The sequence below is a fragment of the Haliaeetus albicilla genome, chromosome Z (genome assembly GCF_947461875.1).
Source record: "Haliaeetus albicilla chromosome Z, bHalAlb1.1, whole genome shotgun sequence".
In the NCBI taxonomy this organism is placed as follows: Eukaryota; Metazoa; Chordata; class Aves; order Accipitriformes; family Accipitridae; genus Haliaeetus; species Haliaeetus albicilla.
The window spans coordinates 8234294-8261292 of record NC_091516.1 but is presented as its reverse complement, the minus strand read 5'-3'; the positions used below and the strand labels follow the sequence as shown (position 1 = coordinate 8261292).

General features: G+C 37.6%; 1 protein-coding gene across 5 annotated transcripts in view; it reads left to right on the top strand.

Annotated features, from left to right (window-relative positions):
- Positions 1 to 23074, top strand: part of PDE4D (phosphodiesterase 4D) — a 648147-nt gene extending 625073 nt beyond the window's left edge. For all 5 annotated transcript variants that reach the window (XM_069776687.1, XM_069776690.1, XM_069776688.1 and 2 more), the window contains 9 exons: positions 6758 to 6851; positions 10412 to 10584; positions 11563 to 11661; positions 11751 to 11915; positions 13689 to 13788; positions 17574 to 17728; positions 18252 to 18374; positions 18873 to 19055; positions 19649 to 23074. In XM_069776687.1, the coding sequence (XP_069632788.1) occupies positions 6758 to 6851; positions 10412 to 10584; positions 11563 to 11661; positions 11751 to 11915; positions 13689 to 13788; positions 17574 to 17728; positions 18252 to 18374; positions 18873 to 19055; positions 19649 to 20059 (1503 nt within the window). In that variant the 3' untranslated portion in view covers positions 20060 to 23074. The remainder of the gene's footprint in view (positions 1 to 6757; positions 6852 to 10411; positions 10585 to 11562; positions 11662 to 11750; positions 11916 to 13688; positions 13789 to 17573; positions 17729 to 18251; positions 18375 to 18872; positions 19056 to 19648) is intronic.
- Positions 23075 to 26999: the final 3925 nt, after the last annotated feature.

The window sequence follows — 26999 nt, the reverse complement described above, 5'->3', positions numbered from 1 at the left end:
CAGTATGTTCCAGCAGCATTTTTTTGGTAGCCTCTGTGTGTGTGTGTGACAGCTTATTGATTAAAACACTGGAAACTGTCATCTTCTAATATTGATCTACATTATTATGTAGAACAGCTTTGAACTAGCTTGAAGCTGCAGTACTGCTAGAAAATGGAATTAAATAAGCTTTTATCTCTTTATGGAAAAGTTTTGCACCAAGGAATTAAATCCATGTGCCTGTCAACATACAGAACTGAAATTTACTTAATACAAAATCACGTTTGGGCTTTGTTTTAGCCCTGCTTATCTGTTTGTGCTTAAAAAAATGATGTTGCCTTTATAATTATCAAGTGTGTAAAAAAGGAAGAAGAAACATCATGCTGTGCTTGACATACAATAACTGTTCCAAAACATTCTGTTCTAAAGCAAATTCTGATTACTCCTGAACTAAATAATGCAAGTGGTGAATTAAATGACTAAAAATAATACAAGCATTATATTCAGACATGGCTGAATCTCTGATGCTTGCTTGTATTAGTACCTACTTTTATCACAGATTATTTTTTTAAAATAGAAACGTAAAACCCTCATTAGGTCATTGTGTCCGCTTAGGTCATTGTGACCATTTTCTGCTAATGCAGAATTGTTACAGTATATTCTCAACAGTCATCTGTGAAGAAATTGGATCCCATGAAGCTAGCTAGGTGGATTCCTTTCTCATTTACCAAAAAATAAGATGAATTCCATTCAGCTAAAAGTGAGGTATTTATTGTAATTTACCAGGAAGTATTTCCTGCATTTCCAGGCAGCTGCTGTCATGTTCCTACTTGCTAAATTAGAAAAATTCAATCGCCAATACTCAAAAAATGTTCACTTTTAACATTTAGCCTTTAAAATTGATAGATTTTCTGCTAATTGAAGTTCAGCAGAGAGCGTGGTAGCTGTAACAGGTTACATATAGAAAAAAAAAGTCCTCTGTATAGACAGTGTCCTATACTGTCTGTAGACAATGATTTTAGTTAAGAAGCTAAATAGTACTTTAACACAATTTCAGTACAGTGCTTTCTGAGTTCACAGTGTACACATTATAGGAAAAATGTGAAGAGGCAATGATCTGCTTTTTATGGCATTCAAAACAATGATTTAAAGTGTTTATGAAATTCTAAGTAAGAATGAAACATCTTAGTCTCAAGAGATCATTAGGTATGTTTCTCTCCCTTACTAGACATATATTTCTGTAATTTCTGTGTGCTTCAGGCTGTACTTTATTATCTTCTGTTAATGATATTTCAGAGAATGGTTGTCATGTGGAGTATTTACCCCTGGCTTTCATTGAGTATCATTCCGTGAAACAATGAGCACCACTATGACAATGCCAGGCTTAAAGATATGTACCTCGCTATAGCTTATGTATGAAAACCAGTGCGTGATCTTAATACTAATTAAACACATGGGCTTCCAACCCAAACCTGTAGTTATTAAGAATGCTGTTTATGTGTTAAGAATGCCGGATAGTCTTGCATTGATAAGCAATATAAACAGAAGCCTTACATTAAATCATAAGGCTGGCGTATTTTAAGTTCCTTCTCTTTGTTTTTGTAGAATACAAGACTTCAAATCCAGTAAAATAATGTAGTTTATTCTTCTGAGTTACAGATGTCTTTTTTAAAATAGCATCAATATTTCAGAAACCCAATATAGTCATCTAAGTTTAATGTTCCAAGTATTGAGTGAATGTTCCATGGGTGTTATTCTACTCATGTAAGCTTTTAGAAATCTTACCTAGAAAAGAGGAAGCCAGAATGATTGAAACTGGGATCCGTTGCCACGTGGGTTTGGGAGCCAATGCAATGAAAGGCTCCAGGTGCTCTTGAGAATTTTGGTTCCAGCCTCCACTGGGCCTGAAGCTTGATTAACATTCAAACTGAAGGACAGGCAGGATGGGACCATTTGGTCCATTCCTACCGTTAGCCTCAGCTTCACCTTCTGTGCTGGTGCCAGAGGTTGCAGTGGAGGCAGCCTCTTTACAGTCCTTGGGATGCAGCACATCACCTGTTCAGGAACAGATACCCTGGGTGGAAAAGGCCCGACCAGGACAGGGCATCTACATCAAGGGTGGTTCTGCATGCTTCCCCTCCCATCACAACTAACCACAGGCTGCATGTTAAGCTTTCTGTTACTGAGTCAAGAATTTTATGCAAAAAATGTTAAATGTTCTAAAGTGCAATCAGTAAACCCCATATATATTAAGCACACAGCCCAAACTTTTTCATGGCCATGAACTGACTCTACTTGGATCTTCACTATGTCTTTGGAGTTGAAATTGAAGTTTCTTCCTAGCAGAGATGCAAACTCTTCCCAAAATTGTATTAGGGCTCTGGTTCCCATCTGAGAACATGGTTAGTGCAAAAGTTTGTCTTAAATTTTTCTATGTACCTTCGCTGACATCAGAAAAGTATCCTAGTTTTTCCCCCAGAATTCTGTGTGTATTTATCCTAGGTTGACAGCAGTAATATATATGCAGAGATATGCACACATTGGGCTTCAGCCCAGAAGGACCTAAACTACCAACCTCAATCCCTCATTTGTAACCTGTTCTTTGGACATGACCACTATTTAGGAAACTGTTCTTGTCTCATTGATGTATGCACTTCTATTCTCATGTATTACAGTTCCCTATCAGACTTCCTAGGTTTTTAAAGGGAGGTAAAAGTACACCTGTACTTTTGTCACTGGGAGATTTTTAATGTTACTTGAACATTGTGCCTGTGTTTGTGTTGTGGGCTCCCCCCCCCCATGCTGAGAGTAAAATCATTAAAATCAATAGAAACAAATGAAATTTAAAAATTCTGCTTAAGGAAATATTTTTAGGAATTTTCTTCAGACAATACTTTACTGCTCTGCTGCTCTGACATCAGTATTCAGCAGTGAAGAACTGTGTAATTGGCTTAATGGACGTTTTATAGCCTGTTTCCAGGGGGAATTTCCTAGACTATAGTCAAGGGCTGTTATATTCCAAAGGAATATATATATGTCATTTTTCCAGTATAACAGTGTCTAATCTTAACGTGGGAAAATCTTTCTTTCTGAGGAATAATACAATATATGCGTAGATCAGCCAAAAAAGTCTGCTTCCTCCCCATGCTGAGCTGACAATATCATAATAAAAGTCTATAGTGTAAGTGTTTATTAGTAACAAGAGTTTTGATGCTTTATGATTGATTTTCAACTGGGAAAGTATATGGCATTCGGATTTTTAAAATTCGTATTTAAAATATTATCTTTAACATTTACTATTGGCAACAAAGTGGTTTCATGTCTTGTTTGGCTTGTTTTGAATAAAGTGGTAAATGTTATTTCTGAGAGGACAAATGATGGGAGTATGGACAGTCTAGCCAAGTTTCAAGCACTTCAGAGGCATCTGCTGGATGACTGAAACTGTGTTGACTCAACAGATGTAACAGAAACTTCTGATCTGCAGAAAGATCTTGTGGGAGCCATATGAGAGTTAGGCAGAGTTTGATTATAGAGTAATTGTGCAGGGATGTATATGTGGAAAGTTAATGCCCTTTGAAGCAGCGACTACATATGGGTGCACTTGGGCTGAAATGAAATCTTTGAGAAATAGGTGAAATCAGGAGAAAGTAGGGGCTTTGGGTTTGGTTTGGGGGGGCTTCTTAGAAAAAAGGGGTTGGTTTTTTTCCCCCAAAGGACAAGTTTTTAAACATCACAGGATTAAGTAACATACAGATACACTGAAACAGGGTGTAATCAACAAAAATGTCTGAACATCTTGATCACTGTTCATCTCTCTTGGGGGAGGGGGGTGTTCTCAAAGAGTGTTATTGTTCTGCATCAGAAACTGCTGTCTGCATATGGTCTTCAACTTCATCTGTTTCCACGTGGATGATGGTTGTAAAGCTTTGTCGTATAATTAGAAAATCAAAACAGTTCTCTAAACTCCTGCTTAATCCAGATGTTTTCAAAATAAATGTCAATTAAAGTCTTGTTGCTGTGGCATCAGCAACATGTGAAAGAGCATGAGGAAATCACACTGCTACAGTTCTTCAAAGACAAAGGCTCCTCATTGAATTTGCTGTCAGCAGGAGGGCATTGCAGAAGCTGGGGGACTTGTTTTACTATACACCCATGTTTAGCAGCAACAGAAACTGTTCTGCATGTTTCATGCCGATGGTTGAGCTTTTATGTTGTGGTGAATTATGGGCTGATGGGAGGTGGGAAGACAAGGCTTTACATCAGACTAGTGGGGAATATAGCATTAGAAAAGACTGCCATGCACCTTCCGTTTGTTGTGGACATCCATACAATAAATATTTAGTTGGAAATTCTTAAAGAATATATGCTTCCTAAGTTCCACAAGATGATTCCCAATATGCAATAACAAACGTTCTCCCTGCTTACTCCCTACAATTAAATTTAGGATTTGGGGGAGAAAAAAAAAAAAAAAAAAAGTCCTTCCTATTTGTTGTGTCAGGTAGCTGCAGAAAAAGCATAGTGCAAACAAACGCTAATTCGTTCTCCTTTCAAAGCTGGGAAACTTTCAAGGAGAGTTCCTGAAGAGTACATACCAGTGGTGACTAGATGGTCTTTATCTAAAATGTGGAATGTGACCCAGTAACGTTGCTCTGCAGCAAAAATGGCATCGCAAAGTTGGGCATCATCTGAATCGGTTTACTAGGAAACAACCAGACAGACAAGGACCTATTTAGTTGGGATCCAGTGAGCTAGCTGGATTAAATTAAGGAAGAGAGAATATTGGGTATACTGATGACATGCCTAGAAGTTAATGCAATTTTGTCAACTTCTGTCACTTTATTAAGATTCCTAGACGCAATATTTAATTTAAACCTGCAGTTTCTGGATACCAGCTGGAGACAAGCCATTCCATGAGGTCTTCAGGTTTTGCCTTAAGTAATTCACTTTCTCACCTTTGTGGGTACAGAATAAAAAGCATGCAAGTGTGAGCAAGTGTGACTTAAGTGTGTGTTAAAATAAAGACAGGCTTTTAAAAATACTCTTTAGGATTTTGGGACCAGTCACTTTACTGCTTGGCTAGCTTGACTTGTTTTATTAACATTTGACATTGGCAACAAACTTCAGACCTCACTATAGAGATTGATACTGGTTTCATACAGAATGTATAGCCCTGTAGTTCATAGTATGTGTAGCTGTATTTGCAGTATGGTTCTAATTTTCAGAAATGTGTTGAGCACTTGCTAGGACGTGGCTCTATCTGAAATCAAAGCTGAGCCTTTGGCTTGTGACTAAAGTAGGATTCAGTCTTTGTAGCTCAGGAACTTTCTGAGCTGATGGCATGTCAAGATGGCAGGAAAATGCAGTGGCTAATGGTTAGAGTGTTATATTAAAGGTAATTTTTATTTGGCACCCTGTGAGCAGTACGGTAATTGGTGACTTACAAAGACAGTGTGAAGAAGATAGCACTTTTCGCTATGCAGGGCCTCTTTGAAGAAAGGGCTTTGATGATTCCAGTGGGATGGAAAGGAGGTGATTAATGTTTAGTCTAGTGCTTTATCTCATATAGAATAATAAATTACTAGTTTTCAACATAGAGGAATGTTTACAGGGATATATACTAAGGATAGCTATTGCTTGATGTTCACCCAGTTGTGACTATTACGAGGTGAAAGATGATTCTGAAAATGGCACAAATCATTTTGCTTTGTTAAGAGAAAAGATGAACTGAGAAATCTAACGACAAAATTAAAGGATGGCACAATGGGAGGTAAAATTCAGTAGTGATGGATGCTAATTTACATTGGCAAGAGTTGTTTGAATTGCTCATAAATATTGCTGAGTTCTCTTTGTTGAGAACATCAAGGCAGAGCTATAGTCAATGAAAATGCATGTAAGATAGCTAGAGCTGTATTATGCAATAAACCTGTCAAACATAATGCCACAAGTTACCATTTAACCCTCAAGTCTAGAAGGATTCAAGAAAGGCTCAATGATGAGTATCTAATCAATTACACATTTTGTGGAATGTTAACATCCACTTATATCCTACAGAGTGCCTAGAGTGAATTGCTAACTTAGAGGGAAAAGGAAGGTGTTTCCACAGATGGGTATTTTCTGTTCTGATGTTTCATACAGATACTGACAATTTTCTGAGGTTGTGGAATGGCCAAGTCATTGGGCTGAACCAGTATAACAATTTTAAGTCAGAGAAAAAAACACCTAGCTTTTTTCATATTGCTTTGTAGGAAATCAATAAGATACTTTGATTGTTTTAAGCAGTGCTGTCAAATATATTTTAGTAGATTAATGATGAGAGGTAAGGTAAACTTGCAATATTACAAAATGAATTGAAAAAAATGCATAAGTAGATTAATTCAGAAATATGATAAGAAAACTCTAGTAGAGAAGGGGTCCCATGTAAATACATTTGTACTTTCTCTCCAAAATAAAATCGAAAAATTGAAAAGAGTAATACTAACTATTTGTGTGTATACATTTGTTTTATAGATTTCAGTTACTAGTAGGACCCTGTGCCTTAGTGATTGACTCACTGTGGAGTGTATTTTAGGAGGTTAAGAATTGTGTTGTCCAACCTATGAATATGTTAGTAGGGCAGGTTGATGTTACATGTGATTTTTGCTTTCTTAGTTACCTTAGTTTAGTATATGTTCTTAATGTCATGTCCTTTCCCAATTCTAAAGTGATTGCATTTTCTCATCCTAACTAAAATACATCTTGATTGCTAACTTTACGTTTCTTTGTTTGTTTTGTTTTCCAGTTTAAAAGAATGCTCAACCGTGAGCTAACCCACCTATCTGAAATGAGCAGGTCAGGCAATCAGGTCTCAGAATATATATCAAACACGTTCTTAGGTAAGACTTATGATGGGAGTTAACCTTTCTGCCTTTTGGTTTTTTTATGTCTCTCTGGTCTGTGATAGAGCTTAAAAGCAAGCAGCTTTCCATATTAATTTCTGTTTTCAGAAACTACATTTAGTATCTCATGGTTCAGTGTTTGAACAGAGAGATCATGTTAGATCCATTTTCTCACAGCTCAGTTTGTTTGTATATGTGGTTTCCCTGTGTATGTAATTAGAGATAACTGTTCATATACATATTTTCACGTAACATTACCACTACTATATTGCTACATTATTAAGAAATTAATACATAATCAATTATTTATATGTTAAAAAGAATTCTTCCACTCTGTTTCCCTTCTGAAAGTTACCACAAAGAGTTTTCAGTGTGCTGGAAGCACACGTAACTTCCTAAACTCTTGTAGCACACAGTTCTGATGGTTTGGTATTCCCTGCCTGCACATGAGTGGGTGGATGGATATGACTAAGTCAACATCTGAACAGACTGCTGCCAGGAGAATTTGGAAGAGCCGCCTCAACAGCTTGGCATGGTGGGATGTGAGCATTAAAAAAAGCTCAACATAATATTACAAAGAGTCTGGTTCCTCCTCTGTGGCTTTGCAGAAGGAAGTATATATTTTTTTTCCTAAAACTGGTGAAAATGAATAAAACTTGAAGATAAAGACAATATACCAATGTCAAAACATATTTTGAGCAAAACACCATTGATTCCTCAAGACTGTGCTTTTAAGGGGAGGCACAGCTGAGTACATCTAAATTAGGATAACAAGTACTTTAAAAAGCACCAGTCGTACATGTTAAGATACATCTTGTTTTATTTGTGTGAGATACTATAGCTGGTGCTCTTTGTGTTTTTTGGAAGAAGCGGGGTTCTTAAAGTACATTTTATCCTGCCTGTCACCATATCCTAAATGGATCGATTAATATGTCTGTTTAGTTTACCCATGATTGCAGTAGTATGCCTGAGCACTGCGGCACAGCAGGGTTTCAGACAATAAGAAGAAAGGGATGAGCTTCTGTCATGGAGAAGCAATATTGCACAGCTTCAGGAGCCCTGAAAGTCACAGAGTACAGTTGCCTGAGAAGATGACCCACTTAGGCTGAAAAGTCTGAGATACCAGTTTCTGCTTGCATTTACTTGAAAACTTAAGGCTCATTTTGACAGGGTAAGGAAATGGATCTGTCAGCCTTTCACATGAGACGTCAGTCTTGAGCAGAAAGAGGGCTGGAAAGGCAATCGCTTAGTTACTGAGCCATGGGTACTGTTTTGTGGCTGCATGAAAAACTAGGATACTTAAAATTGTAGGTGCAAGAGGAATACAACACCTCATCTACAGAATTATTGCTTAAATAGAGTATTTTCAAAATACGCAGTCTAAGTATGTAGGTTCTGAGCAACAATGTAAAGAGGGAAAACGTTCTCTCCATAGAAAATGTCAATGAGTCTAGTTAGTTAATTTTTTTAATACATAATGTATCTCCTGAACATCTAGAGACTTTCTCACATTTCAATGTTAGGAACATGTCATGAGAAAACAAGTTTTTCTGTTCTTATTCTTAAAAAAAAAAAAAAAAAAAAAATTGTTTTCCCAAGTAGGGCTGTATGACATGTATGAAGTTATCCATAATGATAACAAATATATTCCTTGTGTAAGAATAAGGCTCCTACATTGAGTATAATAATATGCAAGGTTTTTGTTTTTCAGTGTCATTAACCTGTTTTCCTATGAACGGAAAATCTGAGAGAACCTGCCAATGAGCATAGCATAACCAGGATCAAAATGGCAAGCTGTCTTTTCTGGATGTTCAGATGGGCACAGGATCCTTTGCCCTGTGTGCTCATAGTTACAAAAGCAGAGGCAGTCCCATGGAATTCCTCTGGAGATCTAAAGTCGTTCAGACAGACATTTCCTTTCACTTGAGTTAATCTGACAGCTTGGCTCACGAACCTCCCTTTGATGGGTCTAAACTTTGTGCATATGACTGAAACCATAAATATCAAAGCAGGAACACAAGTCACTGCTCCTCATCTGTTGTCGGTTTGCACCAGTCAAGAACTGCAGTGCTTTGCCTCCCCCTTTTCTTGATTGTCCCTGTGAGGAGAGTGGTGAAGTATGGTGGGGGTAATTGGGGAACTCGGTGCTGCAGGCTGAAGCTTGATGACACTTCCACACTCTCTTCTTCGCTGTGATTTGTTTGGAATTTGAGGCGTCCAGTAAATGTGGCAGCTAAAGGGTAATTAAAAAAATGGGAAGAAGAAGGGCAGTGAAGAAGCAAACACAATAACAATCTGGTAATTGTGGACTTGCTATCCTTGTCTGGTTTCAGTGTCTTTATTGAAACTGACTATTGCAGGAAGGAAAAAATAGACATGTTTTAAAGAGCTCAAATTTTCTTTCTTTCTTTCTTTTCTTGTTTAAGTTTCTTTTGTTCTAAGGCGTTTTTTAAATCATAGTTTTTGCTAGGCTCCTATGTTAGAAACATGTGTTCTGGATTTTCCTGGTTTTGCTGGAATATTTCTTGAGGACTAGAAAAGGTGCAGGTACTTTTTGGCAAAGAAGAGGTAATTTAGAGGGAGTCATTAAAACTCTATGTTGAAATATAGTATGAATAAAAAGAAAAAAAAAATTAATGCAAATTCTTAGCAGTTTTGGCAGGAGAGTCCTTTGTTGCACTAACTTGGGTTTCTTTGGGGACCACAGATGTCAGCAATACCCCACACCCCCATACTATTTCTGCAGCAGTCAGCTGGCAATTCCCTAAATATACTTTACTTTCAAGTTTAATCCTTGTCTAAAGTTTTGCTGGCACATACGTTGATGAGGTATATGAAGTGATGCCGATGATACTGCTATGGAGGCAAAAGCCCATAGCAAAATATTGGGTTTTAGCAAAACAGCCCTTTTGTCATTATTACTTATTCTGGCTGGGAGGTGCAGAAATGCACTGCATTGCTGGCGTGAACTGCCTCTACATCCAAAGCGCTTGCAGATGTAGGTGGCAAAAGGCTTTCTGAGTTGTACAGTGTCTTAACACAAACAGGAGCAGTCCCCAAGTATTAGATCCTTCAAGTCCTGAAAATGTTTTGTAAAGGTTTACATGAGATACTGTTTTGATTGTTTTTGAAATGCCATTTCAGAGAGTGTTCTTCCTGGAAAAGAAGAAATTTTAAATTTTCTTGCAAAATGCAAGTTTAGAACTCTGTTCAGTTGTAACAGCACTTTTATAATGAAAGGATTGCCCCTTTCTACAGCACTGGGGCTGCAGGAGAAGTGGAAAATAGACAGTCACAAGTCACTTATAAAGCCAGTTCAGAAATAATGAGGCAATTTGTAAAATAGAGATCTCCTTATACTGAGTTACAGGTCTATGTTTATCTTTTCTGTTTTTATTGCTCTTGATAAGAAGTATCTGTTGCAAAGTCTCCAAACATAAAAATAAAAAAAAGTTTTGTTAAGAATTACAATATCCATAAGACGAAACTCAACAGTGAATTTTGTAATATTTGTAATACCTTTAAAAATTATTCTCTGTTTCTTCATTCTTTTGAAGACAAACAGCATGAAGTTGAAATCCCTTCTCCAACACAGAAAGAGAAAGAGAAAAAGAAGAGGCCAATGTCCCAGATCAGTGGAGTCAAAAAACTGATGCACAGCTCCAGCCTAACTAATTCCAGTATTCCCAGATTTGGAGTTAAAACAGACCAAGAAGATGTTCTTGCCAAGGTAGAGAATATATAAATCCTTGAATTTAAACCACTGAATTAAAATAGAGGACTTGTCAGTATTATTCTATCATCTGCTTATAACCACTGATTTCAAGCTGTAGCACTAAAGGCTGGTCTCACTTAAAATAATATAAATTTGGTGAAGTGGAATAATAACAAGTAAAATCAGAATCGGGCCATAAGGGTTAACTTCTGTGTGAACAGGATTTCATCTGGAGATGGAATGTAAATTACCATTTGTGTATGCATTAATAAAGCTGCTTATTCATAAAAAATACCTGAAGAATGAAGAGTAAACATACCATATACTGTCACAGGAATGAAAATACATAGCAGCCCTATGTTTTTTTAAAAGGTACAACTGGTATATAGCATTAGAGTATCCTTGCAGGTCCTGTCTTTAGCTTTATCACTTTATGTATGTAATTTGTGTTTCTGTTTTTAGTGTCATTTCCTATGATTTTTGCACCAGCAGCTAACTAGTTGGCAATAATGTCAAACTGGTGTAAAGTGATTATTCATTTAATTTTAGAGTTTTGCATTTTGAAATATGCCTATCCTTATGTTTTCAGGAATCGCCCCCATTATTTGAAAAGTGTTTCTGAGAACCAGGGAGACACTGCAGCATCTCTGGAGGTTTCCTCCTTGCCAAGCTCTGCTGTCACTGGGCAGTGAGATAGCAAAGTGTGTCAGTTCAGCTCATTCAAGATACTGTAGCGTTTTTCCCTCTGGAGCAATCCATTTACGAGGCACTCTTTCTGGCTTAGTGAATTAAAATCTGAAAAGTTGGTAGCTGAGAATTCAAATATTGCGAGATTAGTAGCAGCAGCTTACCCCGTTCCAGAGTTTAGCATATAACTTTCATAGCGGTAAGGTTTGAATCTTCACAGGTCTGCTGTGTGTAGCTGTTTCAGTCAGAAATCACTGGAATTTGTGTGTTAGGTTTCAATATGTTTGTTTCTTGGTTCTGCTCTAGGAACTAGAAGATGTGAACAAATGGGGCCTTCAGGTTTTCAGAGTAGCAGAGTTATCTGGAAACAGACCTCTGACAGTCATCATGCACACCATTTTTCAGGCAAGTAGCAGCAGCCGTGCTGCTTTTTGCTTATTTTAGTGATTCTTCTGTGCTTTGTAATCTTAATTGTTTCTCTTTTCCTTTTCTAGGAACGGGACTTGTTAAAAACATTTAAGATTCCAGTTGATACTTTAATAACTTACTTGATGACCCTAGAAGACCATTACCATGCAGATGTGGCATATCACAATAACATACATGCTGCAGATGTTGTTCAGTCAACCCATGTCCTGCTATCAACCCCAGCATTAGAGGTAAACTATGCTGAGGTGGGAAAGCGGCAGGCATGAGAGAAAGGGACATACTAAGACTCTTCTAAATTAAATACTAAATACTTTAGTTTCTGCAATATTTTTAAAACAAATCTTAACATTTCATTCATTTCATGAATTCTGCTCTTTTAAAGATATTTTGTGAAGATCAAAGCCTTATTTACATGTAAATATTGTGCAGAAATTGTCACATGTTCTTTTAAATCATGCAGATTTGTCCTGTCATAACCTTTTTCATCGTAACACAATGCATAACTTGTTTCCACCATCTCATTATTAATACTACATTCTGTTCTGTCATTATTTCCCATGTGGGTTTCTCACTGACCACTATTAGTGGAATAGCTTAGGAAAGATAGTGATAAAAAGGGATTCCCTCAGTAGAGCCTTTTGGTTTTTATTTTTTTTATCTTGTCCATATTCATTCTGGTCCTGAAAGGCTATTTTTGTGTTTGTTTCGGTTAAACCACGACAGTTTCTCAGGCAGAGTGGAATATGTACTAAATTTTTTTTGTACTATCTTTTTTCTTTTTTTTTCATAAATATTTCAAAATTGTTTGGAAAAGGATAACATTTCATATGTTCTTTTCTGAGGAATTGTTCTGTTGGAAAGTGAGTCAATCTTTGAAATAGAAGGAAGTGGAGGAAAGATGGAGATTACTTTCCCTTTATTAAGCACAATTTGGGTCTTAGTATAGCAAAAATTGATACATCCCAGTAAATTGTTGGAAATAGGCAGATAAAGCAAGCACTTGAAATTTTAGTAGTTCAGAAGGATTTGCCCTCATTTTCAAGGAGGACTGCATTTTGACTCTTTTTCATAATGACCAATCTTTCACGTTACTGAATGCTTCTGCTTTACTTTCTTCTTGAACATTATAAGTGGACCTTAAGACTGTTAGCAGGTCTCGATCCTCCAAGACTCGGGAATTCTCTTGGGAAAGATTTTATCTCAAGAAGAAAAATCAGATTATGTTCTTAAATCACCACTGGCTTTACCAAACAGCTGAAGTGGTCATCACTAGCATTTTCTGTTTTTTTCCCAGATGAACTGTTTTTCATGGCCGTGTTCTTAGCAGAGCTTTAGCCAGTAAAATAGCAATGTCTGCCCAGTGCCACTGCTGACCTACACGCTTCTGAGCTATTCTTGATCAATTATGAAAGCAATTATATAATGTGGGTGCTTGTGACAACAGGGGACTGGGCTCAGTGACATGCCAGGTCCATTGCAGTCCTCTCTTCCTATCATCCTAATAATCTCATACAGAAGAAAAGTCAGTAAATGTTAAGTAAGATGCCTTGTAGTCTGTCACCATTTTCTTTAGCATCATTTGGGAGATGTGCGTCTTTCAAGTATAGGACAATACATAGGAATCAGGCTGAAATTTTTAACTTCAATTTGTGCTATAAGTTAGAAAACTGTACTTAATGATCGGATCCGTATGTAATGATCTAATAAAAGTGGATTTATTTACAGACTGAAGCTGAAAAAGCTTCAGTTACGGAAAGTAGTGAAGCTGTCAGTGTGAAGTAAGGATCATTTTACGTTGGCAAAACTTGAAATATTTATGAAATTCTACATAATGGACAATTATACAAAAGGTTGTGATAGTCCGCATGTAAAATCTGTTGAGATCCGTGATATATTTCAGATACATTTTGCTGGTTCAGATCTAGATTCAAAGTAGAGTCCTTTTTATTGAAAATACTTTTTCATTGTTTAGTGATTGTCATTTCTGTTTCGTGATTTTGTAGGCAGTTTTCACTGATTTGGAGATTCTTGCTGCAATTTTTGCCAGTGCAATACATGATGTAGATCATCCTGGGGTTTCAAACCAGTTTCTTATCAACACAAGTAAGTTTGATGTTCAGTGATTTTCTCAAAAATTTGCTGCAAGATCTGCACATAGCACCTGAAAAATACACAGTTCATTCCTTGTTTGCTTCTGTCTGTAACTTTTCTCAGTAAATAGATACGTGTTTGTATTTTAACCTGGTTATTATTTTGCATTTCTTGTAACTTTAGAAATAATTTACATAGTACGCCCTAGCAAGAATTACTAAGACATGAACTATAAACCTGGCACTGTTTCACTGTATTGGATGTGGCCCCTTCTGGAAGTCAGTTGGTTTACATTAAATAAATAAAGATGTAGGAGAAAAAGATGATTAAATAAAAAAAAAGGAAGACAGCGATTTATGTGTTTGTATTGGAAACGTATGATGTGACCAAGGATAGCCATACATTTTTAAGAAATTCAGAAAGCAAGTTTATTTTTAGCAAGAAGACTGGCAGGCCCATGTTTGTCTCTCCCTGGCTGCTGTACTTGGTTTCCGATCTCTGCACACTCACGCCTTGTGGACTGAATTTTCTTAGCCTGTCCCTGCAGGGGACATTTTTGGGTTTTTTGGGTTTTGGTGGGGGTGTTTTTTGGTGAGTCTCTTGCTGGCACTCCATGTGTGGAGGAAAAAAGCCCTAATGAAATGAGACCCTAATGTCATCTCCAAATTTGAAACCTAGTGTACTTGTTCTGCATTCCTCAAGGCTGTTCTCTGCAGCATTGCATGAACCTCTCCCCCCCTCTTCATTCTTCTACTAGAAGAAAAACAATCTTAGCTTTGTTGGACCTGATCATGACACGTTTACTGAATGGCTTGTTGCCCCATTGTAACCTGCTTTGATTTCAGTGGCGTATGTTACTATTATAAGTGGGTAGCACATTGTAGGGTCAGTGCAAGTTCCGTCATACGATGTTACTTCTTTTGCCATCTGACAACTTCTCCTTTTATGATAACTGACCCAGAAATGCAAAAGTTGAAATAGTACTAATAATCCAAGCACATAAGAAGAAAAGGCTACAGAAACAGAAACATACCTACGGTTGTGTATTTGACCCATCTGGTTGCACATTTATAGATACTGTCGTTCCTGCACTTGGGTTAATCTATTGCACTGGTGCTAAAATAGCATGACCCCAAATCAGCAGTACAGTTTGAAAAAGGGAGCTCCTCTTCTGACTAATTGCTGCTGTATGTTCAAATCAGACCTCCACTCCAGTTTAGCCTGCATCTAATTTTACTTGCCTTAATGGCCTGAGGGCCATTGATTTGATTTGATGACTTATCTGCATAGAGGAGGATTGGGATTGACTCTAGATTTCTGCTGCTTTATTGGTAACCAGTACAGTTCAGCAGCATGGTATAGGAAGGGAGCAAATCAAGCTTTGTGCGCAAAACAGCGTGTAATACCTGAATTCTTAAGAGTGGGCATATGTAAGTAAAGTTTTTATTTGTTTAATCAGAAATTGAGTATCAGGATACATTCATGGCTCTGAGGTGCTGTGGGGAAACCACCAAGTTGTTTAGGATTAAGTAGGATGACTGGCTAGTTGAAGGCACCAGTAGTAATACATAAAGCTTTCACTTATAGGTAGACAGTTGAAATTTAGCTAAGTTAGGAGTGATTCTGATGCTGCTTACTTAGTGGCTCAGAAGAAATGTCTTGTTCTTCTCAGTTCAGCTTTTGATAGAGGAGGCTGCCAGGTCAATCAAGTAACTAACTGGAACTGCTGTTGCCAAGCTGAAGGAGATAAAGGGGATTTTATCCCTTTTGATTTGTTCTGTGTACAAGGAAGAAACTGTAGGGACAGAGACAGAGATAAAGACCACCTAATTCAGGTCTCAAGTCCTACATTTTCCTAACTTTTAGAAGATCATTTGCTTCCACCTAGGTTTGTTTTCCAGTGAACCATACAAAGTATTAACATTTCAGTAAGAAGTATAAGAATACATTTTAAAAAAGCATAATAGACTTAAAGTTACTTAAAGTATGTATATATTTGCCATATTTCAGCTTATTCTTTATAATTACTCACACGTGATATTTCTGAATATTATTTCCCTATTTAAGGATTTAAAGGCTATTACACAGTTGTCTAAAAATCTGATCCCTCTTGAATGCTATTAAAGAATGAACAAATATGGATTGTATTAGCATCAGAGGAGATGCTTATTTGATCACTGTAACTCTGTCCTTCCAGACAAATACTTTTGAAGCTTATAATGTGTTACAGGGATTACCATTACCAAGGGGGAACTTACTTCCATTTCCACCTCCATTACAACATTGAGCATGTTTTAGCTCTGTCTGTAGCTCCAGCCCTTCCAAAGTATTCTGGCAATGTTGAGTGTTTTGCAGTTGGGGCTCATCAGAAGGCTGTTTGAAAGGGAAATAAACTAGTGCCTGTGTTCTTTGTAAGAAAAATAACAAGCAGACAAGCTTTGTAAATGTTCTGTGAAAGATGAAAGAGAGATCATTTGACAAACTCACTTTCTTTTTCCTTTTTCTGTTTGGTTTTGCTGCTGTCAGGATAAGGAAAGGTAGAGGAAGTGTTTCCTTATTCAAAGGGTCAATGTATTCAAGACAGGAGAGGAAAATAGCAGGAGAATGGATAATGAGACTAATGAATTCTGAGGAGCAGAGCTTTTATAGGCACCCCTTTGAGCCAGAGGGATTTTAAAACAGAGCTGCTGTAAAAGAAGATAAAAGTGGACACAGAGTAGAATAGACTGACATATGGTTAGACTTAAGATAGAACAGCTGTAATAAATAGAAGTTAAGATCACACATGACAAGTGTGATTGCATAAAAACTATTTGTTTTTTATGACAGATTCATTTGTAAGCTGTGTCTTAAAACATACACAAGCTGACTGCGTGTTATCCCCAGGTAGAAGCTAAAGCTGTGCAGAAAATTGTTGTAACTGCTTTTATTTGTCAGAGCTGGCTGTTCAGCAGGTCTAAGCAGACAGATGCAGACCTTGCATGTGTGCCTTAGCCCAGGCATTGCTAGGAAGCTATATGTTATTCTTGGGAGTGACAGAGTCAAGAATACTTCTGTTGGAGAAAGCAGCATTACAGCATCAGGCATTGACCATGCTGAGGTATGAGGCAGTAGACAAGGCCACTACTTGCATTTTCAACCCACGTGACCCTCCAAGAAAAAGACCAGAAGCGTAATTGTTACCATCCTACCAGCCTTCTTTCAAAATTGCAAGTTGTCATGGACTAATGACCCATAGGCCTAATTGGGTAGGTGTCTGAGAGCCTTAGCTAACTGCAGAAGGACATGGTTTGAAAACCAAGATGCGTGCTCTCTGCATGACCTGCAGCAAAGCCTCAGCTGTGTATTCCCAGGTCTGAGTGCTGGGTGGCTGCAGCTTGACTTAAACAATGGAATTTTCATAGTCGTGATGGAGAGAGGCGTGAGAAAACATCAGAGTGTGTTTTAGTTTAGGTGTCTTTGTGCATATAGTATTTTCCATGTGATCTCACACAGATAGGAAAATTCAGGTATTCTGAAAAATACCTTCCTTGTATTTTTTCTCACTTGCCACTCCAGACACACGTACATGCTTCACTGCAAAATGTTTTCTTTATTTTCCTCAACATACTTTGCCTTGATTTGTTAAGATGTTCAATCATTAATTCTGTAACTTTTGACACTGTGTGAACTACAGGAACTCTGCTTCTAAAAGTTCATCTGTAAATCTTGTTACGAATGTAATGAATTTGAAAAATTTTAAGGGATTTGCTAGAAGCAGAGGCTTTAGTAACACTACCGTGCGATTGTTATTGCAGACTCTGAACTCGCCTTGATGTACAATGACTCATCAGTACTGGAGAATCATCACTTAGCTGTGGGCTTCAAGCTGCTGCAGGAAGAAAATTGTGACATTTTCCAGAATTTGACCAAAAAACAGAGGCAATCATTGAGGAAAATGGTCATTGACATTGTGAGTTCTGCTTGAGAGTCTCTCTTCCATAGTGCTAGCAAATTGAATAATGAAGCACAGAAGCATTTTTATGATAAATTACATGTCATTAGACCCATAACCAATGAAGTAAAAGTTTGAAGTTTTATTCTGTCTTATCCAAACGTGAATAGTGGGTTCATTTCAGTTTCAATAAATATCTGTACCTTTTTAGAAGGTATACAATCCTGCTTCAGGCTGTTTTCGTACTGACATGTATGCCATTTCACCACCACGGTTAGAAATTTGCTACTGAATTCATGATGAATTTAGGCTGATCTGTTCAGAATCAGATAATCCTGAACAATCATTTTATCATATTCTTAAAATAACCAAAATGAAAACTTAACTATTTTGGACACTAATGACATACAGAACTCAGACTTTTATAGTGTATTTAGGCACAAGAGTTATGGGTTCCCCCAGAACTGTTTATGTGTTCAAGGTTTTTTTTAAAAATCAATAGAACAATTAATGTAATATTCATTTATTTGTTTCTTTCAAGGTACTTGCAACAGACATGTCTAAGCATATGAATCTATTGGCTGATTTGAAGACTATGGTTGAAACCAAAAAAGTGACCAGTTCTGGTGTCCTGCTTCTTGATAACTATTCAGACAGGATTCAGGTAAGAAAATTCATCTGCAGATGGTCACTTTTATTAACTTACATCCTTAATAACATTGGCCTGCCCATTCACCAGCATGGGTTAGATCAGCTGTCCATTCTCACACCATGACTCACTACCTTCCTTCTACATCCTTTTATGTTTCCTACCTGTGAAATACTTAGGTACTGAGTATCCTCTCTGAGAGAGTAACTAGGTGCTAGAGTACATCTTGACTAAATGAGGCTTTGGCCTTCCCTCCAAATTATCAGCACCTGGTTGGTCTTTCCCTCAAAGATTTTCTGTCCCTTATACAGGCAGAAGCAGCAGAAGCAAGGTAGTTCATGGCTATTACTTCAAGTGTGAAAAACACCCAAGCAGATAAGTTTTTACTTTTTAGAATACATCTTGCACTACATGTATTTTCAAGATTCTGTTTCACAGCCACCGAAAGTGTAAATGGAAAAGGAGCTGTTTTTCTCCAGAGTAATAACACCACAGGTGTTCAATCTATTTTAGGTTCTTCAGAATATGGTGCACTGTGCAGATCTAAGCAATCCAACCAAGCCACTCCATCTCTACCGCCAATGGACAGACAGAATAATGGAGGAGTTTTTCCGTCAAGGAGATCGCGAAAGAGAGAGGGGAATGGAGATAAGTCCCATGTGTGATAAGCACAATGCATCTGTAGAAAAATCACAGGTAATTGATTTGAGTAGGCAGTTAAATAACACAGTGTGACATTTTAACAGAAAAGGAGGGTGCATAGCCATGTTTCGATTAATTTCTGAATGCACTATTTCCCTTTTTTCATTCTAGTTAATTAATTCAGCTTGTGAGTAGTAAGTGAGGGGAGCTGAGATTTTTACTGTGAAAACACAGTGCATGGCAGTGTGTTTGCTGAAGGGATTCCATCACTGTCATGACCTGCAATGTAGCATGCACATCAAAAGAGAGTATTGTACAGCTGCTCATTAGGGTTTCCTTCAAAAACAGAATTAAATATAAGGCAGCTGTTTGGCTCACTGGATGCAGTGGAGTTGTTTGGAATGAACAGTTCATTTGAAAACCAAATCCTTTCCAAGTCCTTATCCAATATCCTGAATCAGACTTTTGAAATGTAGAAGACCCTATTTACTATATAAACCAGCATGGTTTCCTTTCAGCCACCAGTAAGGGTAGTGCATCTAGTGTATCTTAGTAGCATATTTCTCATACTTTGCATGACTTACAGGCATAGTTGTTTATTTCTTTGTGAATAAGAGGTCATACTAATTTTGTATTATTTGAAATAGGTGGGTTTCATAGACTACATTGTTCATCCTCTGTGGGAGACATGGGCAGATCTTGTTCACCCAGATGCCCAGGATATCTTAGATACACTGGAGGACAATCGAGAATGGTACCAGAGCACAATCCCTCAAAGTCCCTCTCCTGCACCTGATGACCAGGAAGAGGGTAGGCAGGGCCAAACTGAAAAATTCCAGTTTGAGCTAACACTGGAGGAAGATGGTGAGTCAGACACCGAAAAAGACAGTGGAAGTCAAGTAGAAGAAGACACCAGCTGCAGTGACTCCAAGACTCTTTGCACCCAGGATTCAGAATCCACTGAAATTCCTCTTGATGAGCAAGTAGGGGAAGAAGTAGAAGAAGAGGAGAACCAGACAGAGCCTTGTGTGGTAGAAGACCATTCTCCTGACACGTAACAATGAAGACTCAGTCTCTTTCTCTGTTGCCCTCTCCCTTTCTTTTCTTCTTTCTCTCTGTGGGGTTTTTTTTTTTTGGTTGTTGTTTGCTATTTAATTAGGTAATGGTTTCCAAAGTGTATGTCATATGCTACAGCCATGGTCACAACTCACTGTCATCTTGCCAGAATGTTTGTTGATCAAAACTGACCTTGATGACTCAGTTTGGCACTCAGGAATATTGTAACCAGAATTTTCACCTCCATGGCATCAGAAAGCAGGGGGGATAACATCCATAAACTACATTTTAATAAGCTCTCCATTTGGCAGATTTGATTAAATAAAGCAAATGTTTTCAGAGGAGTACCACGTGCCAACTGAATGCCGGTATGGTTTGACAGTTTTTGAATTCATTGTGTTTCAAAAGCAAAGCATTGGATAATGTTCATCATGAGAGGAAACAAAATAAACTGAGGTTCCTTCTGGAAAACAAAGTGCACATAAATGATGGGACACAAGATGATTCTGTTACCAATAGGAAGATGAGCTGTGGAAATTGCATAAATTTCTAAAGTCTTCCTAATACGTGACTGAAAAAAGTGTGATCCAGTGAGTTGCACTAACCTCTGCAATTTGTATAGTATGCAAAAGAGAGATCTTTTGTAGAGCTTACTTCTATTATTAAATGTACTGAGGTATTCTATTTAAAGAAAAACACTTTCAGACTTCATCTGCCACTAGTTATTTTTTTTCCAAAGACTAACTTGCAAGTTTTCAGTACAAATCTGTGCTACACTGGATAATACTTCTAGGTTTTTTTCCTTTCCTTCTGTTTTTGGCACCTTATAATCTCATGGTAATATTGAGCTGTAAGTCTATTATTTTATATATTAGTGAGTTCCATGAATATCCTTTATGTTATGTAAAACTCTTTCAGTATGATAGCTTTTTGTTCGTTTGTGTTTCATCACAATTTTCCCAAACGTATTAGAGGAACTTAACTTGTGCTTTTGCCCTCATAGTGGACTGATCCTGCGAATTCTGTCTTACTACAAGAAGTGGTCCCAGTGATACCAACTGGGACCAGTAAGCTGTGGATTTGCAGGACTAGAGCCCGTAAGAAAGGTAATGAATTGTCACCGTAATACGAAAGCAGCTCTTCTTCTCTACTAGTAAAATTTGTCCCTCTGAAACATGTTTCCAGATAATTTTTGGCTGGGACCTATAGACTGCTAAGTCAGAACAGGCTAATACAATGTAAGGAATATTTGTTCTGGTGAAAAAAGCATTAATGTAATATTTCCAATTTTGACTCTCTTAATAACTTTTTATCTATGTCAGCTATCTGGTTAAACGATTTGCTAATCTGAGATGTGTACAACATAAAAATAACGATTAGCTTTATTTTTTTGTGTCTTTGTTGCAAGAAGAGCCAGGTCGGTCTTGTCTTTCTATGTTTTTAAGTAAGTAAGCAATGCATCATGGGAATTGTAGTTCACTCCACATTATTTCAATCTCAGATCTTTTCATCCCTTATCCACCTTGTGCTGAGGGAATCCTGCATTTCAGTTTGATTGGTACTGAAAGCTTCTGTAACTTGGAAAGTTAAGGGGAGGTAGGAGTTCATATTTGTCATTTTCCAGTCCTGTTGTTTGGTCACGTGAAAGAAGAAAGAAATCTATTTCCTCCACTTTACTCTTTATTAAAATTATAGTTTTGAGCATAGAAGATGGGAAATAGTTGCCTAGGGAAGCTAGCAGACTCCCACTCTGTAAAATTCTGGTAAAATGACAGTATCAAAATGATTCTTTACAAAAGATAGCAACACCCATTATTTCCCCTTTGGATTAATTTTGTAGTAAATTTGCAACTATGAATACAGGGGATTTTTTAAGTGTCTGAGATCTACAATAAAAACCTGTTTAAAAACAATTGGCTAATAATTCAGCTTTTAAATGCATTTTGCATTCTTCTATATCCAGGTCATAGTTTTCTCTACCTTTAGCTCTCACAGGGCCTTAGCACAGAAGATGCTGAAGGAGGAAATAGAATGAAGAGAACTTACGGGTTTTTTTTCAGGTTTTGACTGGGTTTTTTTTGTTCTTCATCATTTCTTCCTGAACCTGCTCCATCTAAAAATCCTTTCAATCCCCAAGAGTGCCTGGAACCTTAATAATGGAAAAGCAATATAAATTCAAAAATAACCAATAGGGATGTGGAAAGGTTTTGTATCTGCACTAATTGAAAGTAAATGAGAAGAATAACCATATGGAGATACATATACATACATGTGGACAATCAAATATTTGAGAATTCTATCATTTCTTAGAACTGGGGATATAATGCACTGTACAATCTTTTTTCCTCTTTTGCCAAAGTGTGTTTTAGCATTGTACACTGCTTTAAAACAATACAATTTACAAGTGGCTTTATGTGTTCTGAATATTTTTGCCATAAGTAAATGCAGTGAGTGGGTATTGAGTGGGGGGAAAAAAGAAAATTCACCTTGCTTATAACAGTACACTTTAGCTTGCAAGTTACTGTACTCAATAATGCTGTATTTGAATTAAATTGTTTTGTGTCATTAAAAAACAATAATGAAAGAATATAGATAGAAGAAAAAGCATTCAGAAGTTTAAAAAAACTTGAATGAAATGGATTTTACAGAAGGCTTTGATAGTTCTTTTCAAATGTATTATTTATTTTATTTGTGCCATGCATTTTTCTCACCAAATGACCTTACCTGTAATACAGTCTTGTTTGTCTCTGTTTACAACCATGTATTTATTGTAATGTACATACTGTAATGTTAATTGTAAATTATCAGTTCTTACTATAACATCATCCTTGTCAGGGTGGTGTTGCTATCTTTGGAAACTCTTGGTGAGAGAATGATTATTGTGTATACATATTCCTTGTACATTTTTTTCTCCTGTAATATATTCAGTGTCACCTTAGAGCTTGTTTATGGAAGATTCAAGAAAAGTATAAAATACATAAAGATATATCAATAAAAAAAGCTGCAGGTCTTTGGTCCCAGGGCTGTGCCTTAACTTTAAACAATATTTTCTTCTGTTTTGCTGCATTTAAAAGTAAGGTAGCTGTGGGGCTAGGGCTGGGCATTTCTACCATATTTTTAGTTGCTAACTGATGGGGTTACTTGTACAAGCTAATATGCATGATACTACAATGAAGCTTTCATTCATGACCCTACTGGAAGTTCAAGCTTTTCCAGACATCTGGCAATATAATTGTATTGCCTGTCTGATTGTCTTTTTACAGGCTATCATCAGGGATTGTTGCAGCCATTTTTTGCTCCTAAAAAAAAAAAATAATTGATGCTGTATTTCAGTACTGAATTGCACTGAAACAGCTTTGGAAAGCATCTCTAATAGGCTATAACTCATACACTTTTACAATTGTCTGTAATATCCCTTCTTTATTTAGTAGCACAAATTATCATTGTATAAGCAGAATCCATAAAGTAGGGCAGAAGACAACTTTAATCTTGGAAATGCTTTCCAACACCAATATTAGTGTTATAAGCAGCCAAAGTTTTATTTTATATAGATGTATCTAAGGCTTTGTACAGGTGTGTATAGCATAATGCACTAGATCTACAGGAGAGTGGTAAAGCTTTAGATCAGTAACACTAGTATTAGGTTTGCAGGTTGGACTGAGCATCTCTCGCTGTTTGACTTGGCATGTTGTCACTTGTCAGACTACTCAGAGCTGATACCAATGAATTTGCCAGAGTGGGGTAAATACCTCCTCCATTCCAGCGATGCCCAGCCCTTGTAGCATGTGACTTCTTTGTGAAAGGAGAGATTCTTTTTCGAGGAAAAACAGAGCCTCCTTTTTGACACAAACTGTAGATTTTAGCAGCCCTGGCCCAAAGGAGATCGATTGCTTTTGTTTTAAATGGTATAAAAGGGACACTATAACAGAAATCCTGAACAATTTTTTGTTATTGTTTTAGTTTGATTTTTCCTTTGGGGATGTCTTCAGAGTGGCAACTTGTGTGAACATTGCACATGACTATTCTTTCACTGGTTTCTTAGCCTCTCTTACAGCCTATGGGATAGTACTGTACATCAATACCTTCATATGAAATTTTATATGCAATGGAAATAAAAGCATGGGTTGATTCTGCCTAGTTACTGTATTTGATTTTCTTTTGCAAGTTAAATTTTTTTACATACATCCCATAGTTGTGACATCTTAAGAGAAAGCATATTTCCAGAATAATTTGATTACTGTGTTTTTGTCGTCATACTGTTTTGCATAGATAACACAAAATAAAGTGGGGGCAAATCAGAAAAGTTAACCAAATGTGGTACTTCATAAAGAAGTCTAATCCACGGAGGTGCTATATAGTTATATAGAAAGGTGTTTAATCTCAGTTTCCAGGAAATTTTACTATTGCCTTCAGTGGCAAAAGCAGCCTATCCTGAGAAAATAAAACTTCAGCTTTAAAGAAACTAGAAGACTACAGATCGCCTAGAGGAGCAATACCCTGGGATACCACAAAGAAAAGAAAAAAAAGAGCACCATAGTTAAATATTGACCAGACAATCTCTGCTCTAAATGGATGATTAAAAGATATTATTTTTTAAAATAAAAATCACAAAAGACTGCTGTTGCCTTGAAGAACAACTGTGGTCTTAATGCAGGTCCAGCTCTTCAAGCAGCTTTCACATACCTCTCCTTGATCAGAGTGAGGGTTTTGTTGTTTGGGGGATTGCTTGCTTAACGGAAAATAGTTTCTGATAGAATTTTTTTGTATTCAATGTCCCTTTTTTCCTTAAGTCTGTTAGATCCTTCTTTGGTTTGGGGTCAGTTTGCAAAGAGTACCAATCCATAGGACTCCTTTTAATCACACCTTGGTGGCAGAAGCGGCTGCTAAGTGCTGTGCTGGGAGGATGAAGGATGCTGCGCTCAGCACGGCGGGGCCGATAAACCAGGTGGTGCCTGTTGCTCTTGGCAGGCTCATGCTCACATGTTCCCAGCGACCCTAATGGGAGAATGGTTTGCATACATCGTGGTTATTATGAAGGGAAACGGGAATCCCAAATTCTTGATGGCACTACTGAAACCTTCTCAGTAAGGATCTTGGGTACCACAACCGTGCATGTGGTGAGCTTGAAGCTGTCCAGGATTAGCCCACTGCTTCCTACATCCTCTGGCAGCACTTTTGTCAGTCTCTGTGCTTGGCATTAATGTGTCAGAATAGGCAAGTTTCAGAGCAAAACCAAAATTGATCCCCTGTTTCACTGCAACCAGCTGCTGCTATAGGAGTTGGATGTATTTTTTTAATGACCGACTCCTCTATTTCCTAATGAGACAAATAGTCTGAATAGCAACTTCATTTGCTTGATCTCTCTGCTGCACTGAAAACAAGTTACAGCTGCTAGCACACACAGTGTTTACTAGAATGACCAGCCCAATTTCTCTACCAGCTGTGAATAATTTTGCTTAGTTTTTTCAGGAAGAAAAAAAAAATATGATGAATGAAAAATTCAAATATGTTATAAAAGCCTTTAGTTAGTTCAGTTTAGTTTAGCCTGCAAGGTAAAGAAAATCCCCAGCTTCCTCCTGTCAAACTGCAAAAGTAGTAAAGGGGGAGAGGAAGTCCAAACAGAAATCAGTGTGACAAACTGGGAACAAAACCTGGTCAGGGAGAAGCACACTCTAGCTAAAATAATCTCATTTTGTCAAAGGCAATCCCATGGCTTAGATATGGACATTAGGAGAACTGAGTTTGAGTGTGATTCTGTCTCAGTTCCCCAGGTTCAAAGCTGTATTTTTTCCTTCTCGCAAATCAAGTATTTTGAGGTCCTTGGAGTTACTGTGGTAGTAAGAACTATGTATGTATTTAAAATGGACATTTAGAAAATAAAGAATTGTTTGATACAAAGCAGAGTTCAGCACAGCTTTAAAGACTGAAAATGTGGGATGACTATCACTGCTAAACAAGCCCTTAGCATGGGAAGAGGAGGAGGAGGGTGACGACATCATACCTGGCTAAACAGCCCTTGGTGAGAGGGAGAGGGAGAAGGTACAGGACGCGTGGCCCCAGATAGCATTAACTGTCTAGTGCTGATGAGCTGTGCAGACAGCAAATGCAGATCAGAAACTCAGCAGTCACACTGCACGGTTGGTTACGTCCAAATATTGAACTTCTCACTCCTACCAGCCCATAACCTGTCCTCCAGCATCCATGGAGTTCAGACGCGTACAATATCAGCATCTCTAATATGCAGCAGAGACCATTGTTTAGCTGAAGAAGGCTGGAAAAAGAGGTTATGCAGCACATAGTAATCAAAGTACAGTTGGCATGTGTGTTGTACATGTGTAGGACTTGGCTTACAGCAAAAGCCTGTAAGCCATCATTACCTGGGGCTAGACAGAGACAGTTACAGGTGGCGTAAAAACTTCAGTACCTTCTGATACTTGAAACTCTCCAGAAAACTAATACTTCAAATCTCTTGTAAACTTAAAGTTTTCAAAATCTTGACTGAATGCAGTGTTGACCAAACTAAGACCTGTGTATAGCCCATTGCATTCTCAGACTATGGTTAGTGGTTTACATTAGCTGTCCTGACCGCGGCTATGGGTAGACCTCCTAAACTGTGGTGTTAATTGAAGTCTGATACAAAGCCTGCTTGATACAAGGGATCACTTGAGTGCAGGGACACTGAGCAGTGCCCCTCCCCTGAAGAAAAGAGCAGGGCCAGCTGATGTAGAGCTGCCTTTATAATCCGGGTGGCTGTGGACCTCCCGTGGCACCTGGGTTTGTTAGAGGGTCTCACATGAAGCAGTTCTTGGTTTTAGGCTCTTTGCAATGGCGTGGAAAGAACAGAAGTGGCCCATGCTGTGGAGTTTTAAAATTGTATGTGTATTTGTTACATGTACCACAAAGACAAAGCTTGCAGCAAACAAAGAAGCAGTCCTAGCCCTG